Source organism: Barbatula barbatula, assembly GCF_947034865.1.
Source record: "Barbatula barbatula genome assembly, chromosome: 12".
Taxonomy (NCBI): domain Eukaryota; kingdom Metazoa; phylum Chordata; class Actinopteri; order Cypriniformes; family Nemacheilidae; genus Barbatula; species Barbatula barbatula.
In genome coordinates this window covers 372,656-392,192 of record NC_136775.1, presented here as the reverse complement: position 1 = coordinate 392,192, position 19,537 = coordinate 372,656, and the positions used below count along the sequence as shown (strand labels likewise).

Genomic DNA, 19,537 nt, shown 5'->3' with positions numbered 1-19,537 from the left:
ATATTGATCTGAGATCAGACTTCTCTGTGTGTCAACACTGTAACGTTATATGAATAACAGCGGAAGTACTGAGAACACTTCTTCCGCTATAAATGAAAGATGACAGCACGTTACCTTCTTTAGACGACTCCATTCACACCGTATTAATGTTCAAACGTCCAGAAATATAATATTATTAAACTCTACACCCTGTCCAATGTGACCCCGCACGAGACATGCTTTACGTGAGCCTGTCACGTCACTTCCGCAGACGACACGATCCTCACACGAGCGCGCGCTGATGGGAACTGTAGTTCTTTGGCGTCAGAGGTGAACTCTCATAATGTCCTGCACGGAAAGCTTTTAATTGAAATCCAGTTTTGAGTAAATGTTTGAGTTTGAGTTTGAGTTTGAGATAAACGCGTCTGACAAATGCACACACACACACACGCACGCACGCACGCACACACACACACACACACACACACACGCACGCACGCACGCACGCACGCACACACACACAGAGACGCACACACACACACACACGCACACACACACGCACACATACACACACGCACACACACAGAGACGCACACACACACGCACACGCACACACAGAGACGCACACACACACAGAGACGCACACACACGCACACACACACACACACACACACACAGAGACGCACACACACACACACGCACACACACAGACGCACACACACACACACAGAGACGCACGCACACACACACACACACACACACACACACAGAGACGCACACACACAGAGACGCACGGACGCACGCACACACACAGAGACGCACACACACACACACACGCACACATACACACACGCACACACACAGAGACGCACACACACACGCACACGCACACACAGAGACGCACACACACACAGAGACGCACACACACGCACACACACACACACACACACACACAGAGACGCACACACACACACGCACACACACAGACGCACACACACACACACAGAGACGCACGCACACACACACACACAGAGACGCACGCACACACACACACACACACACACACAGAGACGCACACACACACAGAGACGCACACACACAGAGACGCACACACACGCACACACACACACAAGATTAAAATCTTATAATATAAATGTCAATATAAATGTCTGGACCATAAACCATAAAACCAGTCTGATGGGTCAATTTGTCCAGAAATAGAGATTTGTACACATCTGATAGATGATAGATGAGCTTTGATGTTTGGTTTGTGAGGAAGAATCCTAAATATTGAGAAGAATGTCCTTTGAGGTTGTCCATCAGACACAGCGGCGCTGTAGCAGGCCGTTGCTAAGAAGAAACAGGTTTGTTTGAACGCTCTCTATGGGTTTACCGCTGTAATAACGTGGTGAAGTGTAGATACACACAAAAGCTGAATTCTAATCTTTACATCGATACCAAACTTGACTGGGTCATTCCCAAAGAGCAGCAGCAGCAGCCAGTGACGTTTCTAGACGTGTTTACAGCCATTTGTGTTCACGATTTCACCGCATCCACTCACAAAAATTATGTTTGATATATTTTTATTTACTTAATATCCTAATGATGGGATCATTTTGACCCATACAAATCTAGTCGTGCTATTTATGCTCCAGGGTCACATACTGTATGTGTTGTTGAACGTTAAAAATAAATGAGATATACTTCAGTACAGAGGACAGAGATGCAGTTTTCTTCAGTAATAATCCAAACTGTCAAAGGTTTATAAACGCAGAGTCTTTATATCTTGTGTGTTTTATTCTTTGTGCAGATCATCCACCTGTTCAGAAGCAGGTACCACAGGTCTATCACTGGAGATCTACAGACGCTTTACTCTACAATTTCCCACACGAGTTACAGACCACATGTAGAGAGAGAGAAACATGTCATCTGACCACAAACACAACATCCCATGACATAAGAAACATGCATGAGAAACACAAGACAACACCTGAGGTGTGGGACCGTCCCATTCAAAGCAACGATCCCATATTTCATCACAGTGATCACAGCTGGTTTATTTTCTTTATGGATGTCAAACAAAGAAATGAGAATGCAGTGATTTAATTGGATGAGGTTCCTCACAAACCACACGCCTCATTGATTCTCAGTCACATTCACCAATTCATAAATAACAAAGTTCAACTTTATGTAGATGAATAATGATAATGTTACTCACAACATGTGAGATTTTTGAGAATTCAAGAGTAGAATGAAAGTCTAGATAAAAGATCTCATGACACAGAGGTGAACATCATCTCATCTGTGATTTTTTTATTTGGTGTGACATCTCATTATCAAACGCTCACCTGGCCGTCTTCAAAAGTCAAGTGTCCCGTCTCAGCTGGCGTTTCTCTGAATACCCGCCAGACCCTGAGCACCTTTGTGTGATGTAGAATTTAATAACATCACATCCCTCTCTCATCTGAGCTCTGCCAAAACCCACCGCTCCAATATAACCCCGCAGCAGGCGCTGGTGATCCTGGCAGAGGAAGGTTAGCAAAGTTAAAACCTCTTACACTACACCTCACTGCTCGGCCAACTGCGGCCGCGCTCCAACTGACCGATCTGTGCCGGGACATTCTGAAGCCCCAGACACACGCACGCTTTCATCATGAGCGCTGAATGTGGATGGTCAGAGATCATTCCCATCCAAACCTTCACCTTTAACCGACACTGCTGCAGATATTCAGAGCGGATGGGTGTGAACATCACATCGCTGTCTTTGCTCTATAAAGAGAGAGAGAGAGAGAGAGAGCAGGTTTTGTGTGGATGTGGGCTGTTGGCTCATACAGCAGTGGTGTCAGGACACATTTCCGCTCGAGCAAATGAAGCTCTGCCACAGTGCTGCAATCTGGGCTCACGTCTGAGACGGGCACGAGCCTTTGACACCACAGCTTTAATTAAAATTACATTAAGAGTAATCAAGCAGAAGATTCACAGCTCCAGCGTCGAAACATTTCACCATCAGCCTATATGAGAGCGAACCCGTGTCAAAGCATCAGTCGTCTGATCTCAGACCTGCACTTCTTCATCTGATGACAGACACGTGAGAGAATCTGATTCTGCACTTTATAAACAATAGTTGATATAAAAGGTTTGCCATAGAAGAACCACTTTAAGTTCTTTCTTATTTTGTGTCAAATGTTCTTTATAGAACCACAAAACTCAAGAAGGTCTTGTTAAGAGTGTAAACTTCTATCCCGCATCACATGACACAATGTTCCAGTGCTTTCTTTTGACGGACATTTGAAGAAACCAGAAGCGTTGAATAAAAGCATCACGTGTGCTGTTAGTTTACTTCTTTACATTCAATACGTTCAGTCTAGTGTTTATGTACGACACCTAAGTGAACTTGACTTATGCCGTAGTCACACTAGAAGTGACTACATACTGAGATCGTGCAAAATTGGTTCGGACGGTGCTGCATCGATTCCTCCATCTCTTACATTTCTGTACCATGAGGTCACATTGTGACGGTTTTCTATTGGTCGCACGCACTCACGTGACGCAAATTTGCAGGTCAGAGTTCACCAAACTCGAAGTTTTCTATGCAGCCAAATGCAAAATATCTTCGGATGTGTTCGCATGCATATGAATGAGTCAATGGAACGAAAAGTCTAGTGTGAGCGCAGGATCATACTGACAGAACAATTGAAGTAAATTTGCTATGCACTCAATCTATTGATGAGAATATAATGAAAGTGTTTGTTTACTCGTTCTATTGAGTTTAGGTTACTATCATCAACTCAACGATGACCTACGAGCATTGAACATGTAGTTCATAACAGTGAAAACTTCACTCAAGTATATTTACTAAGATTCAGTATTGTTTGTGAGGTTGGTGAAGGGTTGTTTTGCTGTGAGGACGTCAGGTTTTGTTTTTGTTTTATGTTAGAGTGAGTTTTATGAACAGATGTTCACAGGTTCTGTCACATTATATTTGACAGGCGTGTTCGCAGGTGTGATGTAACCTCCTGGGCGTAAAGGTCTAAATTTCAAAATAAAAGCACAAGTAAGCGCGACACCAGCGGAGCCTTGGGACCTTTTCACCTCATCTTCTAGCATCTGAGACGTCACTTCTGTCCAACTACATCAACTCCTTTAACACTCCTTACACTTTATAAGAAAAACAAAAGACTTCACGTCATCTGTGGAATCTGTATTTCATGCGATTTATATTTGGAACATTGTCCAAGTGATAATAAATGCAAATCTAAACAGCTAAAGTGAAAATGCAAAAACTTCAAAGATTTAAACAGCAACAAATACAGTAAGATGAATGTAAAATACTGTATAAAAATCAAATAATTTACAATGTTCATGTATGTATTGTTTGTTAAAAAAAAATTAAGTATAAAATAAGTGAACAGAAATACAGAAGTTCTTTGTAGCTTTGGTTCAAAACTTGTCTTGTTGAAACAGAAATGTTAATATGACATCCATTTTCTCCCAAAAATGTCAAAAAGATACAAAGACTGCCGGGTTTCGACTCGAGGGTGCTCACCGAAATAATTACGAGCTCCATAAAAGCGTCCCGTAGAAAGAGGCAGAAGGCCCCGGGAGACGGAAATGACTTTCTCTCTTGTGCTTTATGTGCTTTAATAAGACGGTCTGATCTTCAGCGGCGGTCTGATGTCCGTACGCGGCACGAAGAAAAGATGAAGAAGTCCATTGAGTCGCTGTGTTTTCTGTATTCATTAAGAGAAAAGCTCCTCTCTCGCTCAGACATATCACAGTTTCTCTTCATTACACAGCAGCTCCGGCGGACACGTGTTAACAGAAGAGCAGGAGAAGAGGATGAGGAGGATGAAGACGATCTCTGCCTGCATTCAATGGCATCGGCCACACAAGACAGAAAGCTTTCAGAATCCATTTTCCTGATTTTGCTCTTGTACTGTATGTTTCTTTATTTTGTCTCAGAGATTCTCTCTAGCGCGCCGCTCTTCTGCTCCTCATTACTGAACACTGAACGCTTCACTGCTTACAGACCAAACACGACGGAAACAAAAGAGGCCGCAGCTCTAATGACAGACGTGGGGAGGTGGACAAAAAGATTTCTTTTCACATGTTGCTCAAAATGTTGGTGGTGGTTTACAGGTGTGCAGATGAGAGTACATTCGTTTGAAAAAAATACTCTATTTCACATCTTTAAAATCTCAAAATCTTGTCAACAAAACCTGTCTGACGTTATATTTCTACCAAATATTTCTTCCATACAACAACCCCGCGCAGCACAAAAACATCCCTCAGCTTTTGTTTTCATACTGGCAAGATCTGAAATACTGTTTATCATGATGAACTCTCCTTGTGCTAGGTGCCTACAAAACATATCTTTGTGTTACACAGAACAAAGAAAGTCAAACCAATCTAGAAATTGTGAAGATGATAAAAAATGACTTACTGTTTGTTTTTAAGGCTTCATCCGTATGATAGGATTGCCCACACTCTTGCTTAATGGAACGTGGCAAGAATCTCCAACAGCTTCATAAAAATTCTGAATCCACAGAGATGAACATAAACAAGCAGACAGCTGACAGCCTCCAGAAACACAGTACAGTTCAGTACAGTAGAGTACAGTGAAGTAGAATAGAGTAAAGTACAGTACTGTGCAGTCGAGTACAGTGAGGTAGAGTACAGTGAGGTAGAGTACAGTGAGGTAGAGTACAGTGAAGTAGAATAGAGTAAAGTACAGTACTGTGCAGTCGAGTACAGTGAGGTAGAGTACAGTGAGGTAGAGTACAGTGAGGTAGAGTACAGTGAAGTAGAATAGAGTAAAGTACAGTACTGTGCAGTCGAGTACAGTGAGGTAGAGTACAGTGAGGTAGAGTACAGTGAGGTAGAGTACAGTGAGGTAGAGTACAGTGGAGTAGAGTACAGAGCTGTACAGTAGACTACAGTTAAGTAGAGTACAGTACAGTTGAGTACAGTAGAGTACAGTGAAGATCAACACAGTAGAGTAGAGCACAGTGCAGTCGAGTACAGTGAGGTAGAGTACAGTGAGGTAGAGTACAGTGAGGTAGAGTACAGTGGAGTAGAGTACAGCGCTGTACAGTAGACTACAGTTAAGTAGAGTACAGTACAGTTGAGTACAGTAGAGTACAGTGAAGATCAAAACAGTAGAGTAGAGCACAGTGCAGTCGAGTACAGTGAGGTAGAGTACAGTGAGGTAGAGTACAGTGAGGTAGAGTACAGTGGAGTAGAGTACAGCGCTGTACAGTAGACTACAGTTAAGTAGAGTACAGTACAGTTGAGTACAGTAGAGTACAGTGAAGATCAAAACAGTATAGTAGAGCACAGTGCAGTCGAGTACAGTGAGGTAGAGTACAGTGAGGTAGAGTACAGTGAGGTAGAGTACAGTGGAGTAGAGTACAGCGCTGTACAGTAGACTACAGTTAAGTAGAGTACAGCGCAGTGAAGTAGAATGCAGAAGAGTATAGTAGCATCCAGTAGAGATTACAGTACAGTACGGGATTCACAACATTGACAGATTGTTGTAGTGTTTATAAAGTGTCATAACAACATGTAAATGGGATGTCGTGTTAGAATGAATTATGTCATGTTGTTATTTGTTGTTTATGTGCTGTTTATTTTCTTGCCTCAGATAATCAAAACCTTCATTCTCTGTTTACATCTGCCATAAACTCTTAAATCCAAAAGAGGATTGATTCAAAGTGAAAATGATTTAAAAAAAACAACACAAATATGACAAATGCCATGAATGATTAATAAATCATTTTCTATTCACTGGTAAATTGAAATTGTAATTGTAAGGTAATGTTTTCAATGCCACACACTGTGCTAAACTGTGTATGTTTAAGATATTTTATTATACTTTGGAACAACATCTGAATGTATTTGTTTGCAGCAAAATGTTAATTTGAATGATAATTAGTCATAATTTATTCTCTTTTTACGTGTCTGTGAGTTTTCTTCAGTGGAACACAACAGAAGATATGTTGAGAAAAGTCTCAGTGGTTTTGTGTTCAGTCCATGTTGTTCCTCAAAATATCTTCTGTTGTGTCGTGAAGAAGAAAGAGACTCATAGAGGTTTGACATGACATGATAATGAATGATCAATCCCACAATTCTTATTTTGGGATGAACTGTCCCTTATATGATATTTATATACAGTATATTATTTCTCAGATTGTTGAATAAAACACAACCGGTTAGTCGAGCAGTCACAGGAAAGTCAAACTCTTCAAATGACTGAACTTCTGCTGAAGTGAAGATGAGACCTTCAGTCTGATTATTGGATTATACGTCTAATATTTGATTCCTGATGCAGATTCATTACCTCGGTCTTAAGATTGAGTCTGTGTAGATAAAGAGCTTATAGAATACCTCTGGGAAAGCGATTAAACACAAAAACAATAAATCAATCAATGACTCAAATGAAGCTCGAGCGTCTTCACCGGTGTGAGCCTCGTGAGAGATGCGTGTCGGAATGCTAATAAACCAAAGAACGAGCATTAAACTGTTTGACACCAGCCACTGTACAACAAAATACTATTATTATTAGAATACAGGCTGGTTTGTTTATGATATTATGTCAGGATATGTACGGCCATAGGTTTTTGGAATATTAAGATGCTCACAAGGTGAACGAGTAACTTTTAGATAATAAAATACATGAATACATTCAAATATGGCTTTAGTTTAAAAGTTGAAGTTGATTTAGTGACGACTGTAGTACATGTGCTTATATTGTGTTTTTGTTCATTTTATTGTAAAGTTGACATACTACACAATGGAAGTGTATCAGTACTGAAGTTTGTGCTTTACAACAAGAACTGCTGTTGAAATAAGTTTTCAACTTTTGTTGAGTGTTTTTTTGTCTAGTAAATAGATTTGATTACTACTTATGCCACGGTCACACTTGATTTCCATTCATATGCATCTGAATGCGACAAACTGGAAACGCAAGCCTGTCCAACGCTATTTCGCATTTTCCTGCGCAGCACAGTTCAAATTTGGTGAACTCTGACCTGCAAATTCACGTCCAGGAGAAGATCAAAACTTCACAGCGTGACGTTACAGAAATGTGAAAAATTGAGTAATCGTACCACCATCGGAACAATCTTAGCATGATCAAATTCAAGTCTGACCGCGGCTTTAGGGAAAATAACCACGATTTCATTATAATCAAAGTTTTTTATTACTACAATTTTACAAAAAATATCACAGTCAAACTACAAACTATTTAGTCTTCTTTAGATCACTGTAGAAAAAAGCCTGGTTCATTTGAATATGAGTCTTGGCCTTTTGTCTTTAATCTAATTTGTGCATTCTGTATCTCAGTGGTTAGATCAGGCCCTAGCAATGCTGAGGTCATGGGTTTGATCCCAGGGGTTTTCACATAGTCAGAAACAAATGTATAATACAATGCAATGTAAGTCGCTTTGGATAAAAGCGTCTGCCAAATGCATAAATGTCAATGTATCCAATGAAAAAAGAAACTTCTAGGCATTCACATCAAAAGCATAAAAGATAAATCACAGTTACAGTTCAGTCCATGAACACATCACATGTGCAGGAATAGCAGCATTACACTTGATATAAGAATGATCACTAGTAGAAAAACATTATTTTGTTTGCTTCTGCAAAATACTAATAAATTCAATAATCAAATTTATTTGATAATAAATGCTATTATATTTGATGTAAAATGTTATTATTCATGATAAACAAACAGGTTTGTGCATTGGAGTGTTTAAATGGTCGCTGGTCAGGTCAGGGGTTAAGAACTAAATACGTTCATCTTCAACAGGCGCATATATTTCATTAAAAAGCATTCGGGAGTACTCGCGTGACTCTTTAACATCATCGCGATGTTGGATGTATTCATTCATGGGCTGTAGAGGGACATCGTGCGCAAAATGATGCTAACAGGATCTAATTAGCAGATGCAAATGAGGAAAGCCGGAATATTCGCAGAGAAACAGAAGAGACGCTCGGTGGGAAAGCTGGAAGGCGCAAGCTCACCAACGGCCCCCACGCTGAGGACCAAATGTGATGGTCCACTCCTGCTGTTCTTCTTTACGTGACACAGGACCAGACCATAAATATAGACATGGGGGGTGAAAAGGGCGGGTCAAAAAGGGACTTGACCTTCTGGCGTTCAAATACTCGCCCAATATTCTCTCTCCGTCCCGTCACGCCTGCCCACAGCCATTCATCTTTATATTTACGCTTCTACGAGCACGTTTGTGCCACAATTTGGAGTAAAGAACAGCATCATAGAGCTTTAAGATGAGACTGTAAATACAAACCGAATGACGGTTAAAGCATCAGATGTGCAGTTTGCCGTGAATCTGGCAGCGGGCTGCGATCCGTCCTTCTGCTCTTGTAAAACGCATTCTGCCAAGAGAGTGTTGACTGGGTCACAGGCTCTTTCCTCCCGCCTGGACGCCACAGGGGACGATGGCAGAGCGACAGAAAGGACTCTTTAGACGTGTCAAAAAGAGAACACGGGGGAAGCGAGCATTTGAGAAAACACCCCACTGTCCGCCGCCGATAAACTGCAGCGCGTTCACGTTCGGCCTTACGACACGCGGCACGCACGCGGGGTCACACGTTTGCCCTCACGTTTCATCAGATTCAAATGACTAAGAACACGACGACGTGAAACACATCTCCCCTTTAAAGTGTTCATCACTCAACAATCCCGTGACAAAGTGTTGCGGGGCAGGTTAACAGCGCCACTCATAACAGTGTTTTTCTCACAGTCTGTGGGTGTGAGGAGGCCATTCTTTACGGGTGACAAAGAAAAGCGAAACGGCCGTTCACAAAACACAACAGTGATGAGTTTTCACCTCCTACAACAACTCCAGCAGAGATTTCACGCTTTCAGTAACCAAAAGAGTTTTACACCAATCTACACATTTCAATACACAGAAAAGTTTGGAGTATTGCTTTTGCTAACAATGTCAAGTTCAAGTCACGTGGAAATGGATGAAATGTTGGAGCTCTACTGAACTACATATAGGCCTATACATTACATTTACTTCAGACTTGCTCTCCCTCGTGTCATTTTCTCTATAAATGACTTTGTTCTGATGAACGCAGAGAAAGATATTTGGAAGAATTATTGACTGCCATAGTCCATAGTAGTTAGTGTTCCTAAATTCTTCAAAATATCTCACTTTATATTCAACAGAACTAAAAAGAAACATTTTTAATATAAAAAATCGATTTTTTTGTCCTACTGTGGTAGTGGATGATGTCACAGAACTGAAAATGGTCTTACAAATATCTGTCTTTGTGTTTAACAGAACAAATAAATATACATAGATTTGAGTCGATGATGACTGAACTGTCCCTTTAAGGGGTGGTTTCCCGTACAGGGCTTAAGACTTGTCCTAGACTACAAAACGTATATCTTAACATATATCTGTGCCATTGTTTTGTCTCAAAAGACACGTGTGTATCTTTAGTAAAGGCCTGCTTGTAAAAACGACTTAATGTCCTTATTAAGTCCTGGCTTTTTATAATAGCTGTCTTTGAACCCGCTCCATAAACTAAACAAAACAAAGAAATGAGATAACTCCATTTTGAAAAATCATGTTTTATTGTGTTAGTCGGCTGTATTTAGTTATTACGGCTTAAATCAAAACAAACCAACTGCAGTTTGATTGATATTAATTGTAACGCACAATAAAAAAAACATGATTTTTGAAAAACATTCAGACACACAATGCGAGAGAAAAGTTAATGAGATGTGTTAAATGATGTAAGTTTGGACTATGATTTATTAATTGCTCAATCTCTCATCTTTCACAGACAGTGACAAACATATATAGTGTGAGAAGTCATCCACAATTGAAAGATGAACGAAAGTCTCAACAGAGATCACGAATCAGTCTTCAAGGAACCTCGAAGAACACGAGAGGAACCTGATCAATGTGTTGAGGTTTGAGTCAGAGACACACAGCTGCACATCAGACACCAAACGTCTGACAGCTGAGGTGACGGTTTGACCTGTTACACACAGATACACATACATCACATTGAGCTCATGACACTTGTGCTCAATAACATCACACTTTAAATGTCTCGCTCTCTTAAACAAACCGAGTTTGATCATTGTGTGACAATTCAAGACAACACTCACAAAATATTCATTTATAATCTACATTTGACTCAATGACGGATGAAAACATGTCAGCATTATTTACACATGTGCATTTGATCATGACTTTGGGTGAATGTGCTGAATGTAAACATGGATTCACCTTCATCAGAAAAGCAACACATTTCAACTTGATGATGTGATTGTGGTGATAGATGTTTGTTTCATTTTGATTAATCAAGACTTGAAATCATTTTCTCAGGTATCCAAATAGAATTTCTTCACAGGAGTTTAAAGATATATATTAATATATATCAAGAGCAGATGTTTTCTCGCGATCAGCCGATTTACATGTTTGCATTTTTAAACCACTGCAGAGAAAACAATTCATCGGGCGAAAAGAGCGCGTGTCGTGTCGTGTTTGCGTCACTGGGGGGCGTCGGAGAGGCGCGTGAATAAACGTGGCAGAATCACAGATGCCCCTCAGTCACTTCTGCACGAGACGGACACGCGCTTGATCTGACGGGCCCGAAACTCTTCAGCTGCATTCATTCATTCATTCATTTATTTATTTATTCATTCCTCTCACTGGACATTAAACTGGTGAGTTATTTCATTTATGATTTAAAAGCAACGTCTGATACCTGCAGTTTATCCTCTCTCTCTCTCTCTCTCTCTCTCTCTCTCTCTTACATATGGAAATATATTTATCATTAAATGTGCTTATCTGTTATTTTGTCCAACTTTTATATAAACCTTAATAAAAGTCATAAAAAATGTCAATAATGACTATACTATCACTGTGATAGAATGTTATAGTTATTAAGCTAACAGTCAATTGATGCACCTCGATGGGAAATGACTGACTATAGGCTACAATAAAGACCAAATTAAAATCTAAACTTCAGGCATTAAACCTTAAAAATTGTTTAGAAAAAATGATAAAGGACATTTCATTTTAAATGTTATAATTAGTTTGCTTAATACTGAACGAAATGTGTAATGCTTATTTTAAATGAACGCGTAAATATAAAATATACATGTTTTAAATTTTTAAGCAAATATAGATTTAATTTAGGTGCTTACAATTTAAATTAAAGCCACATAATATGGATGAATACATTTCCACTCATTATTACTGTGATGATGAATGTTCGGCTTGTTTCACTATATAAAAACAACTTCACTTTATTTAACAGCCCGAAACTGAAAGATCCACGTGGGTTTATTTTCTGTCTTTTACACTTTATCATTATAATCTCATTAATGAAGTTTCAGTTCATTATTTAATATGTTTAATATGTTATTCCAGTGACGTGGAGAAGAAAACACCTGCAAGAAATCTAACGAACACCGGTCCCGTCACGCGCTCACCCGAACCTTGATCCGAACCCTGAGCCGAGTGCGTCCGAACATGCCCGGGGAAGAATCCGGTTCGGTTCTGTCTTCACAAGGTCAAGAGGACGAAGAGAAAGTTTCGCGTGTAGTTTGTGAGGATGAACTTCCCGCCAGCGGTCGATATATATTAGATGGACTCGGTCCGAATCGATATTTCATGATGGGCCCGACGCAGCAAACCCAAGAGAGTCCGAACCCGTGTTCCTTCTTCCCCTACACCAGCCAAACCGGATCCGTGTACTCGGGTTCAGACGGGTCGAGGTACACGACATCGATTCATTACGGTTCCGTTCTGCCCTCGAGCGGCTTCTGTCAGTCTCTGTGCGCGGGACGCGGTGACTTCGGTACCGGCTATCAGTTTGGACACGGCCCCGGTAACACCTACCACCCGTATGAGGGCTCCGGCTCCGGTCCCGTGTCTCTGTCTGGATCAGGACTGAGGGCGCAGGTGTATCTCTGTAACCGGCCGTTATGGCTGAAGTTTCACCGGCACCAAACCGAGATGATCATCACCAAACAAGGCCGGTGAGTCCGAGTCAAGAAATGAAATTAAAATGGTTTTAAATGAAATTAAATTGTGACGTAATATTGGTTAAGTTGGGGTTTCTCCAAAAACGTTTGAATCCAAGTAAATAAATATGAATGTGTGAACCTTTTGACAGAAGGTGGATGTTTAAAGCGCTTTATTCTTTATTATATTCGGTGTGTTTCTGAATTGTAATTGTGCGCGTTCGGTCACATGAGTGAGAATATTTTGACTTCTCTCATCTTTTATTTCTTTGTTTAGGCGAATGTTCCCGTTTCTAAGTTTCAATATTACCGGTTTGAGCCTCACGACGCATTATAATGTTTTTGTGGAGATAGTTTTATCTGATCCAAACCACTGGAGATTTCAAGGCGGTAAATGGGTCACCTGCGGAAAAGCCGACAATAATATGCAAGGTATCATTTATATATTATCTATAATTTGAAAATATAATATTTATTTGAATTATTTCATTAACGCTTAATGTTGTCGTGATTGTTTACTTTAGGAAATAAAATGTACATGCACCCTGAATCGCCGAACCCAGGCGCTCATTGGATGAGACAAGAAATCTCTTTCGGCAAATTAAAATTAACAAATAACAAGGGAGCAAACGCCAATAATTCACAGGTAAAAAACAGCTAAATGCTCATGTTTAAAATGTTTAAATGAAAATAGAATAGCCTACTATAGTATAATACATATATGGTAATTAAAGTATAGGATTAAAATGTTTAAAATATAGTAGCTACAAATCCTGAAAAACGTATTAATAATGTTTGTTCATATAGTAGCCGTGTTTTTGTCTTATAAACAGATGATTGTTCTGCAGTCTTTACACAAATACCAGCCGAGACTTCACATCGTTGAAGTGCCAGACGACGTGATAGAAAGCCCCGGAAGAGAACCGAAGAGTCAGATCTTCACCTTCCCCGAGAATCAGTTCATTGCCGTTACAGCATACCAGAACACTGATGTACATCTACACACCACACATACACGTACCGTACCGCCATATACCGCGCCGCGATCACCGTCACTGCACTAGATCACGTTATTTGGCCTTTAATGACCGAGGAAAACATTTTACCTGCGTGTCTTGAAATAAATGCCACACAGTTTAATGTTTTGTTTAACAACTTAAAAACACGCGTTTCCTTTAAAGGGAGAAATCTTCATTTATCGATCAGATGTCAAATAATTCTGTAGAAATGACAGTAATATCGGCAGCAGTTTTCCAGTAATTTACTGTGGATTTACATTTATGTCGTTTATTGGCAACAGTTTGTTCAAAGATAAATGATCATTAAACACGAACAAGTCTTTATCTTTATGAAATAACAGCCTCGCGCAGTCAAAATGTGGGTTCACAAGGAGATGCACGAGGCTGTTATTTAAAAGCTGAAGATAAAGTCCTGTTCATGTTTAATATTCATTTATCTTTAAACAAACCGAACTCTAAATCTACAGTAAGTTACCGGCAACAGCTGCATGACTCGCGCAAACACGATGACGGAGTGTTTTTCTATCTCTTCAGATCACTCAACTCAAGATCGACCACAACCCGTTCGCGAAGGGTTTCAGAGACAACTACGACTCGTGAGTACACGATTATTCTGCATGAGTGTAGCGACATTCAAGTGAATTCAAACTAAGGCGCATTTGGGAATTGTAGGATGTTCACCCTCACGGAGCGCGAGACACTCACGCCGTCACCCACCGACCCGCCGCGCGCGTGCTTCGCCCTGCAGCCCTTCCTGCAGGAGACTCGAACCCAGAGCCGCTTCTACAGCAGCGAGCGGACCATGACGCAAGCGAACGGCGTGCTGTCTCCTCCGGCAGATGACGCGCAGAGGTGGCTGGTGACGTCAGTGCAGCAAACCGGACCCGGTAAACTGGACCTGGCGGCGTATGAGGGCGATTACTCGAGCTCGCTGCTCCCGTACAGTCTGAAGTCTTTACCGCTGCCATCTCACTCTCTCGGCTACTACTCGGAGCCCACGCTCGCGTCCGTCACCGCAGGCTGCTGGGGGTCAAGAGGCTCCTATCCCAGAAAGATGACGTCGGGTCTGCCGTGGTCGCCCAGGCCCACGGATTTCCCCGACGAGCAAACGGCCGATAAAGACAAGAGCAGAGATGACGTCACGTCGAGTCAAACTTCGGCCTGGATGGAGAGCGCGCCGGCCCTCAAAGCTTTGGACTCGATGGAACCGAGTATTTATTCTGTCGTGTGCAAACGGAGGAAAGTTTCACACGGTGAGTTCGGAACAACCGAGAACATCAAATGTGAAGATTCACAAAACCCGAACAAAGAGAGTTCGGCCGGATCCAGAGCTCTGGGCTATTACGCGTTTTACGCCTGAAAAACACAACCTGTGTGACGACACTGCACATCAGCACCATTCACACTTTTCTTTCTGAGGAGCTCACACACACAAATAAACACTTTCTGTGCACGAGTAATATCATGTGCCACTTTTATATCTATTCATTCATTCATGACTATTGAACAAATACTTCTTATTCACATCGATCGTTAAATGATTATGCAATACAGCTCAGACAAAAACAACTGTGAACAAAATAAAATACACTCGGCTTGGACACACGAGATTTTACATGAGTTAAACCTTAGTTTAATGCATTAGTAATGACAAAAACACAGCACAAGGTTGACATATTATTAGCGATTATTTCCAAATTAACTTTATACGATAAAATTAGTTAAATGAGAAGAATACAGTGACCTCTAGCGTCAGAACAGTGTACTGAAGATTCTCACTGTACATCCCTAAAATGCACTTCACTGCATTCACTGTGTAAAATAATACATTCAATGTCAGTCATGAGATCACTGATACATATATATGCTGATCAACCCTAAGTGTTAAACACACAAACCAGTTCAAGAGTTGTGTAGATATAACAGACGTGAGTAACCTTTGGATCTGTGCAGCAGACATGTCACACACGTGTCAGGTGAAAATCCTTCATCCATGTCAAGAGACGTCCAGTAAATCCTCTACTGCGTCCAGCAGATAGCGTGAGTTAATAAAGCCGACAGTGAGGGACACGGCCGCTGTTCTTTAGAGCATAGAAGCAGTTTTTCTTAGGTCCCCAGGTCAGACTTGGATGGGTTTTCGGCTGCGATGCAGTTCATCTTTCCATCTTTTCATATCCCACACTGGAGCTGACGGTTCAGAGATCGACGGCTGACGTTCATACTGCAGTAACACACAAACACACGCAACTTAACATTCTGAAATCCACATATCCAAGAGAAAGAAAAGTCTGTGTTCTCTCTCTCTCTCGCCTTTATTTCTGGCCTGTTGTATTGCAGGAATATTTACATCAGGTCTGTACACCTGCAGTAGATGCTGGCAGTCGAGAGAGCGTGACATCATCATTTGCTTGAATTCTGTTACTATTTTAATAAAATTCTTGTATTGACTCAGTCGGATATATATATATATATATATAAATAGGAACATGCTGGATGTATTTAAAAGAGACACACGTTTTTTCCAGTAACACTTTACATTAAGGTATCCTTTATAAAGCATTTATAAATGTGTTCATCAGTAATAACTGCATGAATAAAAATGAGGATCCTACTGAAATACCTGGCAGATAGTGAGCAGGTGTAAGAATAACAACACAACACCCTTCAGTGTCCAGTCTGACAGACTATATTACAAACAACATCAAGATAATAATCAATCTGCTTTACAGTCAAATACATAATGAATAAATACATTTATTAAGCATTTATAACATGCGAGTTAAACACGGCTAACTATTTGACAGGTATTTCATTAGAATCCAAGTAAATTCATACAGTCATAACTGCTTCATAATGCATTTGTAAATGACGTATTAATAATTAATAAACACATAATAAATGCTTTATAAAGGATACCTTAATGTAAAGTGTTACCAATCTTTTTCCTTCACGGGATCCTCATAAATACAAACACGTGTGTACACAACACATTTCTTAATCTCCAAACGTTCGTGAAGACCCTGAAGTGTTTGGTAAAGAGTTGTCACGCACCTCATAGGCCGGCGGTTCTGATGACGGCACTGGACTGTAAGCTGGTGGAACTTGGACCGGATGATCCACGACATCATTCACCACCGGCGGAGGAGTTGAATTCATGTGAATGATCATCAAACGCTTTCTCTGAGTGACACGAGTCAAAGCATTTCATCAGTCATGAGGTCGAAAACTCAAATCTGCTCAAGGTTCAATCTATTACAAGTGAAAATGCACTTCGTACCGATTTACACCAGCAGCAAGAAGTCGCAAAGATGACGAGAGAGAAAACCAACGCCAGAATATTGCAGACAATAAAAGTCACATCGATGGAATTTAAAGAACGAGTCAAAAACTAAAACGACAACAACAAGGTGAATTATTTTCACATATCACTCAGATCAAAACTCTCCTTAACTTCAAACCACAGAAACACACACTTACCACACGGACCGTCAGTATAATATAGAAGAGAAAGAGAAACACAAGAAGAACCGCCACAGTACTGAAGATGTTGATCAGGTTTAGAACTTGTGAGGTGACCACCTAAATACACAAAACATACACACAACAATAAACACATAAATATCATCATCATTAAGCAAAGACGCTTCTGGTCATCACGATGAGATCTGGAGACACTCTGAACAATACTTCTACATCATAAAATGAATTTGTCTCTGTTAACTTTAGTCAAAAGCAACAATTGTATTGACATAAACAAACATTAATAAAAGAATGACCTTAGATATTTAGTCTTGTTTCATGAAAGAAAATATAAGAAATAGGTCAGTTTATGTTTAAAACTAATTGTTCAGTAAGTTGTAGAGTGTAAAGTGTGACCTTTAAAAGTAAGATCTGTGAATTCAGTCTTACCAGACACGGGTTACGTGTGCATGCGGCCGTGGCGGTGATAACTCCTGTTAAAATCAACTACACAAACACACATGACAGTTTTACTTCACTTCTACATCAGAAGATGACATAACAACATGAGTATCACTCAACACACTCACGAAACAAGATGGTATCAAAAGCCAACTCTCGTAATTCCAATACACCACTCCAGTAACAACCGCACCTGCAAAAATCTCCAACCACTGGAAGACAGAAAACAAAAACCTTCTGTTTGTAACCACAGACACAAAGAGACAGCAATCCAGTGTGATGTGAACTTTACCCCCAGAGCGTCGGGGTTGATTTTCAGAAAACCACGAACTCCAGGCGGGTCGCCGGGCTTGGTCTCTGTGATGAAAACAGGAGATGATCCGGATGACTGATCCAGATGAACCGGAGAGCCGATGACCACTTCAACTGTTCTCGACATCTTTAAACTCACTGAGGAAAACACAGAAGCATGTTTCAAACTGAACTGAACTCAGTCCGGGAACTTAACCTCATTGTTCACTTGCATTCTTCAAGAGGTCAAACCTGATTTACCTGCGCTGTGGCCCAGATGACTCAAGACACCCTACTGATCATTCATCAACACTCCTGACGCTTTCTATGTCAAGTGACGATCAACATTCATGTAGAGGATTTCCCTTTATTATTAATAATCTCTCATGTCATTCATTGAACAGGTGAGTAACCAGACGGAGCCAGAGAACACTATCGGTCAAATATTCAGTTTGTTTTTAAATGAATGAGATTGTTCAATCGGTGTTGTTGTGGATCATTGGCTGGGTCTTGTGTGTCATTTTGATCTTTCTCTGCTTGTGAATCTGAAACATCTCATTGATGTAGTTTAACAGCTCTGTCATTCACACTCACAAATCTAATCAAGGGCCGAAGAAACAACATTACAATTACGACAACAGAGAATCTCATTCTTAAACTAAATACTAATAAAACATGTTGATTTATTTCATTAAAGAAACCCACAATTTAACATCAACGTATTTATAATAGAATAATTACATCTATAATAGAATTAATAATGATTTGTAATACAATCAAATACTAATATTTTGTTAGAAGCAAATCAACAATGAATAGTTCCTTAGTTTCCTAAAGCTAGATAATGTCTTTAAAAACAAACAATATTGTTGTAAAGTGTTAAAAATCTCTTTATATAACCCATAATGCACTTACACTTTCAAATAAACTCTTATATTAATAAATTAATAATTAACGAATTAATAAAAGGCATACATCATCACTACCCGAGATTTGAGAGGGATGAAAAATCAACATCAAACTTTCCCCTGTGAATAGAGAGAAAGTTTAGATCATGTTATGCCTCTTGATGACTGATAAATGCACCTCCTACAAGAGAAATCCACCAATCACAGACACGATGACCGAAAACACACACTCCCATAATGCACTGCATATGACACAACCCAGCCTGCCTTCATAATTTATATGAACAATCAAATGTTTTCATATTATAATGAATCATGAGATGTGAAGTTCATTTTTAAATAGAGTTTTGCATCGAGTCAAGTGTTGCAGTTCATTTGAAAAGAGTTTTTTAGTGTCT

The 19,537-nt window shown here is 40.2% G+C and overlaps 3 protein-coding genes across 3 annotated transcripts in view; 1 reads left to right on the top strand and 2 right to left on the bottom strand.

Annotated features, from left to right (window-relative positions):
• Positions 1-707, bottom strand: part of cmc1 (C-x(9)-C motif containing 1) — a 9,660-nt gene extending 8,953 nt beyond the window's left edge. The window contains exon 1 of the mRNA XM_079468667.1: positions 115-707. Within this exon, the coding sequence (XP_079324793.1) occupies positions 115-133 (19 nt within the window). The 5' untranslated portion in view covers positions 134-707. The remainder of the gene's footprint in view (positions 1-114) is intronic.
• Positions 708-11,577: 10,870 nt separating this feature from the next.
• Positions 11,578-16,469, top strand: eomesb (eomesodermin homolog b). The gene is made up of 7 exons (XM_079470444.1): positions 11,578-11,695; positions 12,405-13,015; positions 13,278-13,432; positions 13,525-13,646; positions 13,834-13,992; positions 14,554-14,615; positions 14,692-16,469. Exons 2-7 carry the CDS (start codon positions 12,507-12,509, stop codon positions 15,377-15,379), a joined length of 1,695 nt encoding a protein of 564 aa, XP_079326570.1. The 5' UTR covers positions 11,578-11,695; positions 12,405-12,506; the 3' UTR covers positions 15,380-16,469.
• On the bottom strand, positions 15,480-18,471 carry LOC306902131 (uncharacterized protein). Its single transcript, XM_079470445.1, has 7 exons — positions 18,233-18,471; positions 18,069-18,152; positions 17,929-17,985; positions 17,497-17,598; positions 17,297-17,407; positions 17,071-17,199; positions 15,480-16,240 (listed from the first exon to the last, which is right to left on the bottom strand). The coding sequence occupies exons 1-7, from the start codon at positions 18,377-18,379 to the stop codon at positions 16,139-16,141; spliced, it is 732 nt and encodes a 243-aa protein (XP_079326571.1). The 5' UTR covers positions 18,380-18,471; the 3' UTR covers positions 15,480-16,138.
• Positions 18,472-19,537: the final 1,066 nt, after the last annotated feature.

Excerpts from the sequence above, each read along its gene's own strand:
- eomesb (XM_079470444.1), top strand. The coding sequence starts at position 12,507 with ATGCCCGGGGAAGAATCCGGTTCGGTTCTGTCTTCACAAGGTCAAGAG. Across the intron at positions 13,647-13,833 it reads CAAACGCCAATAATTCACAG|ATGATTGTTCTGCAGTCTTT; the intron begins GTAAAAAACAGC and ends TCTTATAAACAG. Across the intron at positions 13,993-14,553 it reads CAGCATACCAGAACACTGAT|ATCACTCAACTCAAGATCGA; the intron begins GTACATCTACAC and ends CTATCTCTTCAG.
- LOC306902131 (XM_079470445.1), bottom strand. The coding sequence starts at position 18,379 with ATGTCGAGAACAGTTGAAGTGGTCATCGGCTCTCCGGTTCATCTGGAT. Across the intron at positions 17,986-18,068 it reads TTTTGATACCATCTTGTTTC|TTGATTTTAACAGGAGTTAT; the intron begins GTGAGTGTGTTG and ends GTGTTTGTGTAG. Across the intron at positions 17,599-17,928 it reads GCACACGTAACCCGTGTCTG|GTGGTCACCTCACAAGTTCT; the intron begins GTAAGACTGAAT and ends TTGTGTATTTAG.